Source organism: Mixophyes fleayi, chromosome 3 (assembly GCF_038048845.1).
Source record: "Mixophyes fleayi isolate aMixFle1 chromosome 3, aMixFle1.hap1, whole genome shotgun sequence".
Classification (NCBI taxonomy): domain Eukaryota; kingdom Metazoa; phylum Chordata; class Amphibia; order Anura; family Limnodynastidae; genus Mixophyes; species Mixophyes fleayi.
The window spans coordinates 19,544,149-19,563,679 of NC_134404.1; the positions used below are offsets into that span (position 1 = coordinate 19,544,149).

The following is a 19,531-nucleotide window of genomic DNA, read 5'->3' on the forward strand; positions in this document are numbered from 1 at the left end:
ATAAAGGCGTGATTGTAGAATGTGTAGAATTCAACATCTAATCTAAAAAGTCATATGAACATTGTGATTGGCAAGGAAAGGGTGGAGGGGCTGTACCAGAGGTATAGCAACTTTTAAGCCAATCAGGGTGCACCTGGGAGGGTCTAGTCCTGAGGCGTGACACATTAAACCAATCAGAGGGCAAAGGGGAGGGGCTATTTTAGATGCATGGCACATTTTTAAGCCAACCAGTGTGCAGCTGGGAGGTGCTATTCCTGAGGCGTTGCACATATTAAGTCAATCAGAAGACAGAAAGGAAGGGGCTATTCCTGCGGTGTGGTGGATATTAAGCCAATCAGAAGACAGAAAGGAAGGGGTTATTCCTGGGGTGTGGTGGATATTAAGCCAATCAGAAGATAGAAGGGAGGGACTATTCCTGGGGTGTGGTGGATATTAAGCCAATCAGAGGACAGAAGGGAGGGGCTATTCATGGGGTGTGGTGGATATTAAGCCAATCAGAAGACAGAAGGAGGGACTATTCCTGGGGTGTGGTGGATATTAAGCCAATCAGAAGACAGAAGGGAGGGACTATTCCTGGGGTGTGGTGGATATTAAGCCAATCAGAAGACAGAAGGGAGGGACTATTCCTGGGGTGTGGTGGATATTAAGTCAATCGGACAAACTTGAATAATAATATGGACAACACAATATCCTGCATCCTTCAACTCTGCTTTCACTGAAGTCCACAATAAAACAATCATCCGGTTATGTGGTCAAAGCAATGGAAAATGTGGCTCAGTAGAAAAATTAATAACACCATCCTATGCCTCCAAGTCCCCTCCCCCCTTCCCCCGGCCAACCCCCCGTGCCCACCAACACAACCGTGATCCATAGTTCCCAGCCCGCTGCTGCCTTTATCTGTTTCCTGCATAGTGGATGAATGGACAAACCTTGATCTGATTGATGGGAGACGATTGAGAAGCCATCCCTGACTAATACGTCCTACAACACAGCTCTGCCGGGAAGCTGGGATTGCTGTGAGCAATATGAAGGATGTATTGGGGATGCAGCAGTCTTACGTCACTTATGGATGTTCCGTAGGTCTGAGCACATACGTGGATTTCTGGCCATATTTGGGATTGTTGCCAAAGAATTCCAGTAAATAAAAATGTTTTGTGCTGAAAATGGTCCTGGAACCCTGTAACAATAACTAGTCCTTTCTCATCCATCAGCCCTGTCGTATAAAGCTAATCCCTCCTGTATTTTCATCCATTCGGCACCAAAACTTTCCCAACTCTTTTCCCAGTCTCTCCGTATAGCACCCGCTCATTAATATGCTGCTGTGCAGCCTCAGAGTACAGGCATTACCTCACCAGGCCCTGAGCCCTGTGTGTACAATATCCCCCCCGCATGACCACTGCTATACAGCTATCACTCCTCTTGCAGTAGTTTAATGCAAATATCCCCCCTCTCCACAACACTGAAGCGACTGGGTTGTCATGTACTACGATTATATACAAGCTGACAGACCATAAATCGTCCCCCCAGCCACCACTCCAGGGCTGGGTAGTCTTCAGCCGCAACTTTCTCTCTCGTTATCGGTGGGAACATCACACGGCGGAGGCTGCTTGCCCCCAGCTACCCAAGCCAAGACCATACTGAGAGAATACATTTGATAAAGTCGCACGTAGGTGTACGCCGTATTCAGAGGCGTCCAGGTCTGAACGAGCGGCAGATCCGTCCGTGTCACTACATACGCGCCCCTTAGACACTTACATCCAACTTGCTAACATGTACAAAGAATCTTTTATTTTCTGTGTTACGACTGCCATTGCTATGAAGTATCATTTAAACTTGAATAACTTAATACAGCAGGAACAACTTCCTGACGTGTGTACAAAAAATATTTTTTTTACCTTTTGATCCAACACGCTCGGCAAATCCTAATCTGTGGCCGTGCGTCTGCTAAAATCTCAATAAGCGTCTGTGAATCATTCTCAAACCCCTAATTACAAGCGGGTGTTCACCATCATCATCATCCGCTACTTACACCTGCCTCTGACCTCCCGCAAATAAAACCTTAGTTCTACAGCCTGAATACAAATGCCCCTTGCTTGACCATGAACGCACTTCCCCATCGTATCTCTTCAGGCGTAAGGAGTCGTGAGCGCCACAGTCATCCGTCAGAAGAGTCGCTGTTGCGTACTTCCACTTTCGGAACGTGCGCAGTGTGACAAAAGGGAATCATATGCCAAGTAAACGGGCGTACGTCGCATTCCGAATCGGGCCCCTTACCTTTAATGCCTATGTAACAATATGGTGCGAATACCCTGTATTTGGGTTTCTCAGATCATTCTCACTTTTTGAATGAAACTAACTTTTGAATTAATATTTTCCTGGCGTTCAGATGCTCAGTTCACCCAGATTGATGATTCAATTATTTTAGAGTATTCACTGAAACGTCAACACCCCAGACCCCTTCCACCCGGGAGACCTAGATCCGCTCCTGAACTTGGCACTGACTTTTTGTCTGGAGTTAAACCGGGCTGACTAATTACCACGATATGAAGTCAGCTTGTTATATTGGTTCAGTAATTGGCACAAAGTTTCAGTCAGAAAGTCTGCGCTCCTTTCTGGAGCAGACATATCTACAAGGTGGAATGGGTCGAGTTAATATAAAGAAGTATGAAGTAGACTTTTAAGATGCCCGGTTTTCAGACATATTGATTATGAGTAGTCCATAATGCTGATTCGTGCCGCATCTCGCATTAGATTGCTCTGTGCATTATTATTATTATTATCGTTTATTTGTTAGGCGCCACAAGTTTTCCGCAGCGCCGTACACGGTACGAACAGTAGACTATACAGGGTAAAACAGTACAGAACAATAAACACAAAGTACCAGTACTTCAGAAACTCCAGGCAGGCAGATACAGTAGAGACGGAGCGGAAGAACAGCTATGGAGACAGGAGGGAAGATGGGCCCTGCTCATACGAGCTCACATCCTAAGGGAGGGTAAACAGAATCAGGTACAGAAGGGAGCCAGTGAAGCAACAGGGAGAGAAAAAGGGGGCAGGGGAGAACCAGAAGAGGTGAGAGGTTAAGTGGATGGTTGGTAGGCCTTAAGGAACAGGTGAGTTTTAAGTGCCCGCTTGAAGGAGCACAGATTGGGTGAGAGATGAATGGAGCGAGGGAGGTCTTGGATTCTAGAGTGGGAAGAGGTGATCAGAGTGGAGGAGAGGCGGCGATCATTGGCCGAGCGCAGGGAGCGGGCGGGAGTGTGAATGGAGAGCAGGTTAGAGATATAAGGGGCAGTAGACTGAAAGAGAGCCTTGTAAATGGTGGTGAGGAGTTTGAAAAGGATTCTGTAGGGGAAGGGGAGCCAGTGTATGGAAAGACAGAGAGGGGAGGCAGAGGAGGAGCGGCGTGAAAAGAAGGCCCAGTAGTGGACTATACACCAGAGAAGGCAAGAGTATGCGATTTATTTTGGAGCGCAAATGACCCTTACTACGGCCTTCGATTTTTGGGTGGAAGAGGGAGGGAAATGGGTGTATGCCTGCAGTCGATGTACGGGAAGGGCGTGCCAAACTGGAGCGCACACAGCAGTGTCCTGTTCAAGCTTTGGGCATAGGTTTGTGATTTTCAGTCGTATCTCTTGCTCCAGCTACAGGTCGGGTGTAAGTGCTGATTACTAGTGATGACGGCTGTGTATACAGCTACAACATGTGTTTGTAATCAGGAGCAACTGTATAAATGCATTTTATGTACAATAGACATTAATAACATCCTAATAAATGTATTTCATGGGGAAGAAAATTAAAAAAACACAAACGTATTTATATTCATTTTGTCATTAATGACTATATTATTAACAGGTGACGATAATTGAATACTTGTTTTTCTGTGCGTTCTGCTGGGACTTTATATTCCACATATGTAGTATACTTATTATTATTATTATTATAATTTGTATTGTCTGACAGAGCAGAGCGGACCTGGATTCAACAAGAGACGTTTCTTCAGGTCCGCTTGTAGCTGAATACATATGTATATATATACCCGGGTTATGTGCGTTTTAATGAGTCAGGCCCTGTATCTCTGTATGAGTTCTCCATGCCGGATCATTGTGTGCGCCCCCTGGTGGCTGAGCAGCAGCCTGCTGTCCATAACATTACAGTAAGTTGTCTTCTCTTCCGCAGTTCGTGGCTGATTTTGACCAGTTGGACCAGTTGCTGCCCACACTGGAGAAAGAGGCACGGCTGCCTGGGTTTGGCTCTTCAGACCGGGCAGAAACTGGTTTACCCATGAAGACCAAGATGCTGCCGACATCTCTACAGACGGGCACTGTGGCCAGGACACCAACAGGGCTTAACAGTATGTATACACTGCCCAAAAAAATGTATTTATGTCTTTCAAGTCTATGTGGTTAGAAATACGCATCGGCCAACTGAGCCGTCTGCCAGTCGCTATGCACTCAAGAAACAGACCACGCCTAATATGGTACCAAAAGTTTCACAGTGGAACATTTCAGTTACCGGAAAACACATTCAGGTATGAGGATCATCTCCTATAACCGTGATGGCTAACCTGTGACACGTCAGGTGTTGTGAAACTACAAGCCCCAGCATGCTTTGCCAGTAGATAACTAGCTGTTAGCTGGCAGAGCATGCTGGGACTTGTAGTTTCACAACACCTGGAGTGTCACAGGTTAGCCATCACTGTCCTATAAGGTGGAAGGTGACGTCTGGCACAACCGATGGGCCGTAACATTCATCTGTTCCATTAGGAACCAATTCCCAACCATCGTTTGCATATAAAAATTAAGCCTATGGACGTGGCTACTGATATCACTTCTATGAGTAAAAATAACAGATAATACGGGGTCTGTTTATGACCCATCATGTTTTATTCACATTATCATTTCTTACTGCAATGATGTGAATTGATATAATGTGACCATTTATTAACATTGTTCAGCCGCGACAGCTGCTCGATGCTGTCCCAGTGAATAAGCGATCACTTTATCTACAGGTTCGTGTGGCCTTTGCACAATTTTGGATGTTGGAGCTTGATAAATAGGTCATTTTCACAGTCCCCACCTGCAGTTTACCTATGGGGATTGTCTTTGCGATCAAAGAAATTAAAACGTGGTAATGCACAGAAAGCTGCAGTTTTTGGGGGATTTACTGGGATAAAAAAGCTTATAAATAGGCCTCGTAGTATCTTGGACTGGGCTGTATTTAGATCTGATATTTCCTTTGGCACAGAACAGAGCTGTAAATTTTACAATTTTAGGGCCTGGGGCGAGAAGGAAAACTGGCACCCCCTTGCCCTCAATTTTAACCAAATTAAGCTAAAATATTCATAAACTGCGCCCCCCTTCAACATTGCGCCCTGGGCGGTCACCCTCTCACACAGCCCTAGTTATGCCCTGGCACAGACAGTAAATACACCTTTAATTAAACCCTAAACTGTGCTAATGCACCTCCTTCCAACACCCCTCTTACATTTGTCTTGCTGTGGGGAATATTTATGTGGTTGGTGAACATAAAGCTGTTTCTGCGCTGCCCCAGGACGGCAGTGGCCCAGGCTTGTGCCTACATCGCCTGTCCAGTAATACAGGTCTCTCCTGGGGACAAAAATTTAAGTAAAATCAGGATTTTAATATGGTCAGTTTGGCCAAATCTGAGCCAGAACCCAAAGTAATTTCTGGAAGCAGGAGACCCATCTCCCTGGACCTGAACCCCCATCTGTGACCTCACTGTGCAGTTACACCATGTGGAGGAGCATATGGCCGTACAGAACAGATTCTTCTTAAGGTCATTTTTCTGTATTTTTATCCAGCTATTTTTCCATGGACAGAGAACCCTGTAAAACTATAAGACAGACCCGATCACATTTCTGGAAATAAAGACGACTCTCCCAGCCTTGTCGGGTCCGGGGGAAGGTTTATTTAACATTCACCTTCTGAGTGATGGCCATTGTAACGTAGAAGCAGTAGGGTATGTTTTATCTCAGGAACGTCTGCATTGACTCCTATGAGTGACCTGCTAAGAGGAATGAGCATTAATACTGATTTTGGCCAGAGTTTGGAGGACATGCTGATAAATGGCTCAGAAGGGAGGGAGACAGTGGTGATGTATTATATTGACTGAGCTGAAGGCTGAGCTCTTCTTTCACCCTCCAAAGAGTCATAATTTACCAGTAAGACTCGCAGCTGGTGGCTGTGTCTTCTGCTCAGGTCCTAGCGCTGTCTGTTATGACATCTGGTGTCTGTACAGTCCACCTCTGCTCCTCTGTACTCAGCAGGGAGACCCTCACAGATACTGTATGTTATCATCTCTTTTCCCAAACCCTATGCAGTCATATCCTGATTTGTTTCACCTTAAAATAAACGCACACCATGACTCAGAGGATACATTGTGATGGTTACAGGAATCCACAGTCAAATAAGTACTGTGTGTGTGTGTAAGGGGCTGTGTGTGTGTGTGTGTGTGTGTGTGTGTAGGGGTGTGTGTGTAGGGTGGTGTGTGTGTAGGGTGGTGTGTGTGTTGGGTGGTGTGTGTGGGTGTGTGTGTGTGTAGGGGTGTGTGTGTGTGTAGGGGTGTGTGTGTGTGTGTGTGTGTGTAGGGGGCTGTGTGTGTGTGTGTGTGTGTGTGTGTGTGTGTGTAGGGGTGTGTGTGTAGGGTGGTGTGTGTGTAGGGTGGTGTGTGTGTTGGGTGGTGTGTGTGTGTGTGTAGGGGTGTGTGTGTGTGTGTGTGTGTGTGTGTGTGTGTGTAGGGGGCTGTGGGTGTGTGTAGGGGTGTGTGTAGGGGTGTGTGTGTGTGTGGGGTTGTGTGTGTGTGTGTGTGTGTGTGTGTGGGGTTGTGTGTGGGTGGGTGTGTGTGTGTAGGGGTGTGTGTAGGGGTGTGTGTGTGTGTGTGGGTGTGTGTGTGTGTGTGTGTAGGGGTGTGTGTAGGGGTGTGTGTGTGGGTGTGTGTGTGTGTGTAGGGGTGTGTGTGTGTGTGTGTGGGTGTGTGTGTGTGTGTAGGGGTGTGTGTATGGGGAGCTGTGAGTGTGACTGTATCCTCTCTGGCCCTCCCTGTAACCTCGATGCTTGGAAAGGTGATGTGTGCGACCACACAGGGATCGAGTGACATCCGGTAATGGACTTACAACCCTTGAAATTAGGATGCTCGAGGCAGCAATGGCTTTACAATTGAATTATTTTGGGGGTGCGTCTCCAGGACATCAGGGTTGGCTCCCTCAGTTTACCTTTCTGTTACTGAGAAGAATATTTAAATAGAAGCTCATAGAGATTTGAACCCAATTAGTATTTGATTGTCCACATTTCTCAGCTCTAATGGGTTAATGTATCTGATATAAAGATCTTAATGGGTGAGAATAAGCAGCAAGGAATGTCGAAAGAATTTTAGGCAAGTTTTTTCATGTTTGAGAAGGGGGGGGGGGGGGTGAGAGACATTTTGGGTTACTTCCAGACTCCGCGTAACCTGCAGAGACACATAAGCCTGTTCTTTAATGGGCTTCGGTGAAACACAGGTAATGCCAACAGAAGGTCCAGACCCCGGTCCGGCCTGTTCACCTCCCCCCAGATCTCCTGGGCCAGGAGTCCAGTAGAGGCCGGTACTTCCGCTCCATCCAGGTCTATGAGGCTGCCCAGGTTGGAGCACAGAGGCTGTCTAGTGGCGTGGGAGTTGTGGCAGCCTCCTCCACGCATCGTCTGCCAGCCATGGGCGCTGAGACGGGTCTTGGCTCCTGCTACAAGTTGTGCATTCAGCAGAGGTGTCCATCTCATGAGCACAGGAGACACCTCACCAACAACGGAAGCTTGTGCAATGACAGCATCAGTAACATCATCAAGGTCATTTAGGAAAGTACATGGGGAGGGTGCAAAGCTTTGTATTTTGGATAAAATAGACTTCTGTTGGTCCTCATGCACACACAGGTTCTCCAGTTTTGGAAACTGTTTAAAGTCAGGATTGACTGATTTTCCAGGACAAAGAAAATGCTTTACGTCACGTTACTATAAAGGGGAGCTCCCCAATTGTGCCTTCTCCATTCAATCAGTCCTGCAAAACTAAATGCACGTTTGCGCTAAATCAGGAGAAAATGTTTTATCTGCCGTAGACACATCATATGAAACGCTTAATATGGTCTTCTGGTAAACAGCGTTTAGCGGTATTTTAATAATATTCTACTAAATGAAAATTACCGAATTGAAAAGCTGATAAATTAACGGAACAGTCTGTAGGACTATGGGGCACATTTATCAATATTCACATAAAGTGAAAAGTAGTTTTCAATCCTTATCGCAATGATAAGGATTGAACTACTTCTCACATTTATGTACAGCCGTGCACAGAAACAGCAGTTCCGAAAAACTGCTGTTTCAGTGATAAAAAAAATCATACTTACCCCCCTCTTCGGAAGCGCTGTCTTCGGGTCTTCTCTTCACTCTTCAATTGCGCATGTCCAGTTCCAAGAACTGGACATGCGCACACAGATCCCCTCTCTGTCTCTGCAACGATAGTTGCAGAGAGAGAGCGCTGAGTGACAGGGAGGGATCATGTGATCCCTCCACACATGCACTGTACAGCTCTGCTCTCCGGAGCAGAGCTGACAGCATTAGATTTCTTCAATTCGGATGATGTACGCCAGCTCCAGCTGGTACATTAACATGACAAGTTCCCGAAAAAAATGTTTTTTCGTGACTTGTTAGATTGCGGCCAGGAGCAGTCACCATTCTGTTGAATGGTGACTGCTCCCAAAAACGAAGAGGAATGCAAAGCAGCAGATATCCATGATATCTGCTGCGATGCCCCCTTAATAAATTTGCGGAGGACACTGTGGGACCTTAATGACCCGTTAAAAGCACTATCGTGCTTTATTAAATATGCCCCATATGAGGCTTCTCAGTTTTTGGGATAGGACTGTTTCCTATTAATATCAGATATCCGTCCCTGCTTATCAGACATTCCCTATGTCCCAGGCCAATTTCGTATATTCTGAAGCAGGTTAGTTTTCTCAGCATTACAGCGTACTGGACCCTTCCTGTCTCCGTCCACTCCTCGCTACACAACAGAATTTTAATGCCCTGTATATCTTATATGCATTACTATTTCCCCTTCTATACATCCCATAATCGGCCTCATTCTAAAGCTGCTTCCGCAAAGTCAGATCCAGCTGGGTGACAGTCAAGAGTACCGCCCATTGCGCCTGGCCATTAACTACACACACAAATAAACGCCGTTAGCAGCCGACCAGTCTGTGTGATCAAAATGAGATCCGTACCATTCACGTTTTGATTGGACAACGTTGGGCTCGCACACAGAATGTCATCTTGTTAATTTAATTTAATAGAAATAAAAACAGATTGTTTGACCAGGAGTGTCCATTACGAAGCCATGAAAAGGTGCGTTAGACGCACCATGTGTTCATCCGATGGGCACACCTGGGCAAAGGGGGAAGACGGGCATTCCCTGGTGGTATGGGTTCAACGCTAGGTACACCAGATCTGCCAAAATCAAGATATTGTTTTGTGGAGTAAGATATTCAGCTGGAGGGGATTGGGTATATTTACTGTACAGTATATAAAGTCCTGAATGTTTTTGTGTCCTCAGATTTTAACGGCATCAACTCCAGCCAGTCCCCGTTCGGATTCTGTGATGCTCTGGATCCCGACCTCAACCCGTTCCCGGCACCTAACGACACCAGTCCTCGCTCGGGGCTGACGCCGGAGCAGGGCCGCGGAGTCGTGCCAGGAGCCCCAACTTTTCAGACAGATCCTGGTAGGTAGCACCATCCGCTATAGTAAGATATATTGAAAACCACATTTCTTTAATAAATGAAGCAAAAAAATCTATTGTTACTGCCCCTCTGTTTAAAAATGAAGCATAAAACAGTATTACCTCCTCACTTGTATAATACAGATGGCTGAAGCCCCTCCTCCCTCTGTAGAATTGGTGTACTAATGGGATTTCATACAGGCCAAAAAGCTGAAATTTCAGTCAGTTAAGCTGCTGTGACATCACTGGCCTATTGCTTTTGAACCTTTTCTAGAGAGTCCCTGTCCTCCTAGCCCAAGAGAGCAGGCTTGACCTACTAGGATATGATACTCCGATCACTAGAGCTTACAATCTAACTTGTGGATGCCTAAGGCAGAGACTGGCCTGATGCTCGCGAGCGTTTGCACCAGATTCAGCAGATCTCTGTGTCATTGGTTCACTGTCAGCTGCTGTTAACCACTGGACCATGCCCGTCTATCTTGTTGTTGCTATATCTGCCAATAAGTGCAGCTTTGTGTCTCTGCTCATCATCAATGTAGAAGACGGAACTAAAGAAACAAACACGGACTAGATCAGAGAGGAACGTAGTCCTACAAGCTGATGGTATTGTCTATGGGAGCTGTAAATCATCCACAATCAATGGTAAAGTCTTTAAAAATCACCTGGATATTTTTATTTTTAATCTGGTGACCGCACTGCGTTTGTAATGAGGCGGTGGGATCAGTCAGCAGGGAGCGACAAACTGGGGGGAATACGTTACAATAATCATCATCATTTATTTATATAGCGCCAGCACCCTCTGTGTGCCTGGGTAATACAGACACACAGGTAAGAGGTCGCTGCTCACAAGCTTACAATCTATGGGATGCCAATGTGGCTGATGCCTCCTAACCTTTTAATTGCCCAAATTGGGACAGAGCCACACTGCTCTGAAAGGGATGGTGGCCGGGCTATCGGTCAGAGCCCCCTCTGTAGGAGCTTAGGATTGTCGCACGTATCGGAGGCGCATGTGTGCGAAACAGGACAAACGTGCTGACCAATGGAGTGTCCCTCCGAAATCTGGACCGTTGTGAGGAGTGCAAAGGTCTCATCTAGTTTTAGTAACCTTAGAACGATGAAAGCAGATTACACTTCGTCACACACAAATGTACGGGTTTATGAAAGAGACGCCGGAGAGCTACAGTGTTATAAAGTATTATGAAATATTTGCCTGTTTTTCAATGATCCCTTTAAAGTCCGGCCTCTGGCTGCCACAGCGGGAACAACGCACGTGTTATAGCAAGAACCGGTCGATGCGTCCCACCTTGGTTTTACCAACCCCCCCGGCTCCCTTTTGTGTCGCCTTGAAAATACTTTTGGCTTGATGATAGATAAACGATTCTCACAGAGGCAGCGGGGACGCAGCGTACATCTGACTCCCCTCAATCCACTCCCAGAGGTCCTAATTTATGTAAATGTAGTAAAGGGGGCTGATGAGGGCCTGTAGCTCGGGGTCACCCCTCTTTGTAGGGGCAGATTACACCTCCCCATTTCCCACCTCCTTGTAAACCTGCGATCAGAGCCTGCAGCTTACTGTGACAGTCAGATGTGTGTAAATAGCATCCCGGCTCATTATGGCATTTACTTGTAATATGCATGTTAAGTGCCCGATCACAGAGCCATCCACAGGGGGCACCCGGCTGCCACATTCAAGCTGTTTTTATTAGCACGGTTTGCATATGAAGGGTCGGAATGGAAATCTGGAATGTGACTAAGGTACATATGTGTGTGTTAGCGTCTCCCCTCACATGGATGAGATCTCCGGGGAGAGGGGGGGGAGCTGCGGCAGCTGGAGATCTACAGCGGTAAATGAAGAGGATTGCTGGTGATGGCCAACTCCTCAGGCAGAGATTTTACTTGTGATCTGGGATATGGCGTTAACAGCTGTGCTAAGGGAGAGACTGCTGGCAAAAACAATATTTTCTATTATAGCAACTACAATAATTCACCTAGTTCCTCCATTCCTTCCTTCAGTACAGTCTCTTCCTTCTGTAAAGGAAAAGTGGAGGTGTTGCCCATAGCAACCAATCAGATTCTAGCTATCATTTATCTAGTACATGCTAGACAATGATAGCTAGAATCTGATTGGTTGCTATGGGCAACAACTCCACTTTTCCATTTTAGAGATTTAGAGTACATCTACCCCTGGGTCTCCTTGCCTGACAGAGGTCTGCTTCATCTATCTTAATGTTTAAGTACCAAATATATATTATTTTTTTAAATAAAAGCATGACCGCATCCTAGGTGACAATTGGACATAACTATATAGCAACACCGATTAATGAATCCGTCCAGCCTGTTATCTGCTCCATCTCTTGCTGACCTATGTGGTGCAGAGCAGAAGTTACTGCCTTACGGTCTCCTTCTTAACAGAAATTTCTTTCTGGATAGCTCCTCCCCTTCTGGTTCTTATGCTGTGACTGTTTTGTCATTGTATCAGTGTAAATGAATGTAGTGCCCCCTGCAGGCTGGAACGATGTATTGAAGAGGCGGGGACAGAACACTGAGTGTTGAACTCGACTCTGTTTAGAACTTGTATCGCTGCCAGTGTTCCAGAATCAAAGACGCCCAAACTAATACAGGCGGCCTCTGCGCCTTAATCTGTTTAATATCACTGTATGTTCTATGTATGCTTTCTGTTTTGTTATATTTTATTGCACGTCAGTTCTTCTTGCAACAACGGTATTTTTATCTGCTGAGTTCATGTTTCTGAAGCCCTCACTGTTTTCTCTCACCCCCTCTTCCTGCTAGGTCTGCCTGACTCTGACCTGGGAATCGCGGACCAATTCGGACAGTCGGGCCTCAGTGACCAAATGCCCTGGTCCGACAGCTTAACTTTACTGAACCGCGTGTCTCCGAGCACCCAGGATGAGTGAGTACCCTCTTCATGCCATGTATCTGCTGTAATTTCACAAACCAACCTTGGACAGATCTGGTGCTGCAGTGGCAGGTGGACTTTTTAAACAATAAGAATGACTGCTGGGTCTGTCTCCTGGATATCAGTGGCTTAGAATGCCGCTGGTGTTTGGCAGTTACCACAAGCAAAAAAACAAGGTGACACAAAAGGTAAAATTCACTTTAAAAGTATCGTTTTCTGATTGGCATAATTTGTGATGAGGGCCAATTAAAAAAAACAAAACAATACTGGGATAGCCTTGGTAGGGCTGATCGTCTTTAGGGGTGAGGGATGGTGAGTACTCCAAAAGCTACAGAGTAATGGCAGGTTGCTTAGTAGGGGGTGATTCCTCTGAACCGATCAGCATGGTGGCTCAGTGGTTAGCACTTCTGCCTAACAGCACTGGGGTCATGATTTCGATTCCTGACCATGGCCTTATCTGTGTTTGCGTGGGTTTCCTCCGGGTGCTCCAGTTTCCTCCCACACTCCAAATACATACTAATAGGTTAATTGACTGTTATCAAATTGACTCTAGCCTGTCTGTGTGTGTGTCTCTGTATGTTAGGGAATTTAGACTGTAAGCTCCAATGGGGCAGGGACTGAGGTGAGTGAGTTCTCTGTACAGCGCTGCGGAATTAGTAGCGCTGTATAAATAGATGGTGATGATCGGATTTCGGGTACTTTGTTCCGCCAGCACCTTGCCCAAAAAAAACAAAACGCTTTGCAAAATGAAACCACACCAGTTGAACCGAGAGTTTTAGGGGACTTGTATTTTTTTTTGTATATATGTATGTATATATATATATATATATATATATATATATATATATATATATATATATATATATATATATATCTCAAAATACAAATGTTATCCCAGTAGAAAGCACCAGGATTGAAGGAAATCTCTCTGCAAAGTGTTTTCAGCTGTCAGAACACATTGAAATAATGTGAGTGTGTGAATATTCATGAATATAGATGTTATGACCCACGCTCGACTGAAAACAGTTTCCTTGCACACAGTCCATAGTATTTTTCTGTCCCAACCCTGTGCTGGGCCTCAGCCATATGTTGTCCTTTAAACCCTCTCACTGCTAGAGAGGAGGCGCAAGCAAAACTTATAGGGGCCAAGCTGCAAACTGCACGGGCGAGAGAGGACTGTCTCCATTAGCTGCTCCGGCCCGCAGCATCGTAACGGCATTACAATAACAAGTGTCTGGGCAGAATGTAGAGATAGATATGTCTATATAGATGTATATATCCATATGTGGCTCCTCCCCCCTCATCACCGGGGTCTTACCAGGACACGGAGCACAAAACAACGCCTGGCTGCGCGGCTATTTTTAGAAAGCTTACGGCTCTGCCTGTTATTCTTTGGGTCTTTTTTTGCTCCTTAAAAAGCTTTGAGAAGTTTCTGGGAGTTTAGGGACCGACCAATGGGATCACATGTTATTTTATTTTTTTATTTTTTTTTTTACTCCAGGGGAGTACAAAGCACTAATCCCCTTCAGGCGGACTTCTCTCGCCTTCGGTGCTTTCAGAGGAAATCAAAGGCACCTGAATTCCCAGGCATAATGGGCTCGTTGCGAGGGTTGGAATGTATTTTTTTTTTCGGTCTGCATCTTTTACAGTAAAGCGGTTATTCTCCTGCCGAGCGAGCTGACACCCAGTGGCCGTTCGTAGGCTCGCTAGCATACATGACATATAATATATTCCAGGTGCTTCCATTAGCTACACTCTTTATTTATAGCCCTCCTATATATGTGCTACATGTCCCCAGCCCTATTTAAAGGCAGAAACACATAGTTTATAAACGGGTTCTTTTTTTTTGTTTGTTTGTTTGTTTTTCTCTAAATCTTCTAAAAAAAAAAACATACGGGCCGGGGTCACTCTGCTCCAGGAAACCTACGGGGAAATTTCCTAAGGCTTCTATAAAGGAAAAGTGGAGGTGTTGCCCACAGCAACCAATCGGATTCTGACCATCGTGTTCTAGAATGTGCTGGATGAAAGAGAGCTAGAATCTGAATGGTTGCTATGGGCAACAGCTCCACTTTTCCTTTTTAGAAACTTTAGTAGAGCAGGAAATTAGGGGTAGATTTACTAAAGTTTCTAAAAAGGAAAAGTGGAGCTGTTGCCCGTAGCAACCATTCAGATTCTAGCTCTTATTTATCCAGCACATTCTGGAACATGATAGTTAGAATCTGATTGGTTGCTACGGGCAACAGCTCCACTTTTCCTTTTTAGAAACTTTAAATCTACCCCTAATTTTCTGCTCTATCTGTATTTATACCTAGCGGTTTGGAGTTGAAATGAAACATTATCCCTTATTTCACTAGGATACAGGTGATCTGAGGAATATCGTTGAATAATATTTGAGGCAGCCGCTAGGTATGGTGTAGTCTGTCCTTGGTCCTCTCCCTCCGGTTTAGTCTTCCCATGCTCTTCCTATTGTTCTGTTTTACAATGTTTTACATTCTTTTCTCCCATTTATCCTTCCTCCGTTCCATGTTATCTCTCGCAGCCTCCTCTTTACTGAACAGCGATTGGGTGAAACACACCTAGATTGTCTGATGACCCTTTAACAATTGGCGAGCCAGCGGAAACTGTTGGGTTTATACAATGCGTGGTCCCTAGTGTGTGCTATTCACAGTAAGCGGGGTCCACCCTTGGAGCAGTAGAACTAGAGACTTGTGTCATTATAATACCGTATTTTACTTGTTTCTTATCTCCCATGACGTTCAGCCGGGAGCTACCGAAGTCTTAGACGGTGGCATTGTTTGTTGCCCTAGCAGGAAAACACTAGTCCATGTAGCAGAAGCCTGTGCTCTAGTGCACTTTTTTGTTTTAAAAGCTCTAGAATGTTAAGTGAAACTGTACAAGCCTCTCTTCCTGCGACTAACCGGTGCAGTTATCACAGTGTGGCAGGGAAGGAGTTAATGCAGCCTGCGGGACGGAGCTGGGACGTATTTGTTATACCTTACACAGCCGCTCCTGCGTTTGTTTTTACATTTCTAGCTCTGGGCTGCCACATCTGGTACTCATCTATCACTAAAAGGATAAATAGTTCTAGTCCGGGGGAACCGTACGCTCCACGGATTCGCTATCAAAGCCGCCTTCTGTTTTCCTAGCACATTGCAGTGTTTTATTAGCCAAAATGATCCCGGGTGTAATTAGATTGTTTTTTTTTTTTTATATATATTTTTTTGGAGCCCGATACCATTATATACGAGACAGAGGCAGGAATTACATAGACTGTAGATGTTGTTGTGTGTGCGCTCCCAGGCCCCTGGGTCAACTGTGACCTATTTAATTCTTTACATATGATGATTTATGGGGAGCTTACGGGAGGACAGAGAGCTGGCTTTGCCAGGGTTAACCCTCGCAGGTCTGTAAGAGCGGGCCTATGGCGAGAACGTTCATCGGATTATTGCTCGGAGGAGGATGCTGGTTGGTATTAATGGCACTCAGGTGCCATCGTCTTTATAGTGCCTCTAATGCCAATCATATAATTGGTTACTCCAATCCTAAAAAGTAAATGAAATAAAACATATTTTGACACATACCTATACGTATACGTGCAATGGCAGAGCTAAGGGCCCCTGGGTCCCTGGTGCAAAGTCTGAGCACGGTCTGTTTAGCAGTTAGTCAAACTTACTAGTAGTAGTTCCACTGTTATATGTATGCGTGTGTGTGTGTGTGTATATATATATATATATATATATATATATATATATATATATATATATATATATATATATATATATCCTTAGCAAGTGAAGTCTGTTCTTGAAGTTGATGTGTTGGAAGCAGGATAAATGGGCAAGCTTAAGGATCTAGGTGACTTTCACAAGGGCCAAATTATGATGTCTAGGCGACTGGGTTAGACCATAAAACGGCAGGTCTTGTGGGGTGTTCCCGGTATGCAGTGGTGAGTAACTACCAAAAGTGGTCCAAGGAAGGACAACCGGAGAACTGGCAACAGTGTCATGGGTGCCCAAGAATTATTGAGGTGCCTGGGTAGCGAAGGTTATCCCGTCTAGTCCAGTCCCACAGGAGAGCTACTGTAGCACAAATTGCTGATGAAGTTATTGCTGACTATGATAGAAAGGTGTCAGAACACACAGAGCATCGCAGCTTGTTGCGTATGGCGCTGCATAGCCGCAGACCGGTCAGAGTGCCTATGCTGACCCCTGTTGCCGCCTCCTATGAGCACCTGAGCGCCAGAACTGGACCATGGAGCAATGGATGAAGGTGGCCTGGTCTGATGAATCACGTTTTCTGTTACATCATGTGGACGACCAGGTGTGTGTGCGTTGTGTACCTGGGGAAGAGATGGCACCAGGATGCACTATGGGAAGAAGGTAAGCCGGCGGCAGTGTGATGCTCTGGGCAATGTTCTGCTAGGAATTCAAGGACACCCCTTCATGGCAGCGGTATTCCCTGATGGCAGAGGCCTCTTTCATCAGGATATTCTGCTCTGCCACACTGCAAACATTGCTCAGGAAAGGTTTGAGGAACATGACAAAGAGTTCAAGGTGTTCACTTTTTGGCCTCCAAATTCCCCAGATCTCAATCTGATCGAGCATCTGTGGGACGGGCTGGGAAAACAAGTCAGAGCCATGGAGGCCCCAGCTCACAACTTTCAGGATCTGCTGCTCACGTCTTGGTGCCAGATACCACAGGACACCTTCAGAGGTCTTGTGGAGTCCATGCCTAGACCGTTCAGAGCTGTGTTGGCGGCACAAGGGGACCTAGACAAAATTAGGCAGGTGGATTTAATGTTGTGACTGATCGGTGTACATATGTGTATAACTCTGTAACATGTTCTCACTGGTTCTTTTGCTTGATGCTCGGCCTTCAGAACACAGATTAGGGGAATGCGGGGTGACAGGAGATGTCTGTGCAGATGTCGGGGTACACAGGAAGGTTTGCGGCATCTGTTGAAGGGTATGAAGTTAGGCGTAGGGCGAGACATTTGACAGGAAGCCGAGTTCATCTCATGTGAACCTGGGGGGGGGGGGGGGGGGGGGGTGTGATTTCACAGCACTATAACAGTTTTACAATCTGGACATAATCATTTGCCTTGTGATAACCTCCTGACGGGTGATGTTTGTTATCGGTGCCCCAGTAGATGTGTATCAGTGTGCCACGTTGTGACTGCTCGCTACATTGGGTGGTTATTTGAAATACCCAAAATTTTGCCACTCCGTTTTCCTAATTCAAGTTCTTGGCTATTACTTGTAGCGCTGGGCAGAATGCAGGATGTGGCTTAATAAGTATTGTAAGAACTATTTTGTCAATCGCACAGTATCAGTCGTTAAAGGCTGTAGTTTGTAGGTTTGTGTTCACCAGCGGTCAGACATCAGTCTGTGGGGCATTGTCTTGCCCACATGTGAACACCGCTAAAGCAGATATTATAATAGTGATTTGTTGACTACTATGGGGAGTGTGTCCTCTGTTTTATCTGAATACTAAATGGACCACAAGTGCTGTGTCATTAAATAGAATGTAGTATAGGCAGTGTGTCCACCTACTGGAACATAGATGCATATTCTGAGTTCCACTTATAATGTAAAACATTTTGTCAATACAACTTTTTTGGGTGCCTTGCCTCAGTGATGCCACTAATTCAGTGACGGACAGCAGGCAGCCTGGGGTGTATTGGGGTGAGTGCGGGGTTTGTTTGAGATTAAGGATAGTGTGGGGCCCTTTTGAAGATTAGAGGGCCGACAATCATCCCTTAAAGTGTATCAGGTTTCCCATCTCTCTCCAATTCCTAGTGAATGGACGGTCCTCATCTTCATAAATGGCTGCTTGCTCTGTATGTAGGTGACAGATACACTTTTAGAGAACTGTATTCCCTTTAAAACAGAGACAGTTGATCGTTTGCTAGAAATTTCAAGGGAGCTCTCGAGATATCTGCTACATCCTGTGAGGTGATTTGTTTGACTGGGAGTCTTGTTGCTGTTTGTTTTTTGTTTTTTTTACTGGTTTTTGTTTATTCTGAATTCTGTTTATAAAGAAAACAAATCCTATATTTCAAAAATAATAAGAAATACCCATAACTTGCATTTTTTTTAATATATATTTTGCACCTTCAATACACAGTCTGAATACAGGGACCTGGTATAAAATGTATCAGACTTTGGTAAATAGCAGCTATGACAAAATATCCTGTTCGTCTTAATAGTATATAAAGTCACTGAATCGCGTAACGCTCAGCTCCGCACAGGAAAGACTTTGGTGCACTTACTCTCTGCCACGGGAGAGACTTGGTGCACTTACTCTCTGCCACGGGAGAGACTTGGTGCACTTACTCTCTGCCACGGGAGAGACTTGGTGCACTTACTCTCTGCTTCGGGAGAGACTAGGTGCACTTACTCTCTGCTTCGGGAGAGACTTGGTGCACTTACTCTCTGCCACGGGAGAGACTTGGTGCACTTACTCTCTGCCACGGGAGAGACTAGGTGCACTTGCTCTCTGCCACGGGAGAGACTTGGTGCACTTACTCTCTGCCACGGGAGAGACTTGGTGCACTTACTCTCTGCCACGGGAGAGACTAGGTGCACTTACTCTCTGCCATGGGAGAGACTTGGTGCACTTACTCTCTGCTTCGGGAGAGACTTGGTGCACTTACTCTCTGCCACGGGAGAGACTAGGTGCACTTGCTCTCTGCCACGGGAGAGACTTGGTGCACTTACTCTCTGCTTCGGGAGAGACTTGGTGCACTTACTCTCTGCCACGGGAGAGACTAGGTGCACTTGCTCTCTGCCACGGGAGAGACTAGGTGCACTTACTCTCTGCTTCGGGAGAGACTAGGTGCACTTGCTC

At 45.7% G+C, this 19,531-nt stretch overlaps 1 protein-coding gene across 4 annotated transcripts in view; it reads left to right on the top strand.

Moving 5' to 3' along the window:
• The window catches only part of NCOA1 (nuclear receptor coactivator 1), a 329,252-nt gene that overhangs the window by 294,399 nt on the left and 15,322 nt on the right, over window positions 1-19,531 (top strand). For all 4 annotated transcript variants that reach the window (XM_075201166.1, XM_075201167.1, XM_075201165.1 and 1 more), the window contains 3 exons: window positions 4,180-4,354; window positions 9,601-9,768; window positions 12,556-12,676. In XM_075201166.1, coding sequence (XP_075057267.1) covers window positions 4,180-4,354; window positions 9,601-9,768; window positions 12,556-12,676 — 464 coding nt within the window. The remainder of the gene's footprint in view (window positions 1-4,179; window positions 4,355-9,600; window positions 9,769-12,555; window positions 12,677-19,531) is intronic.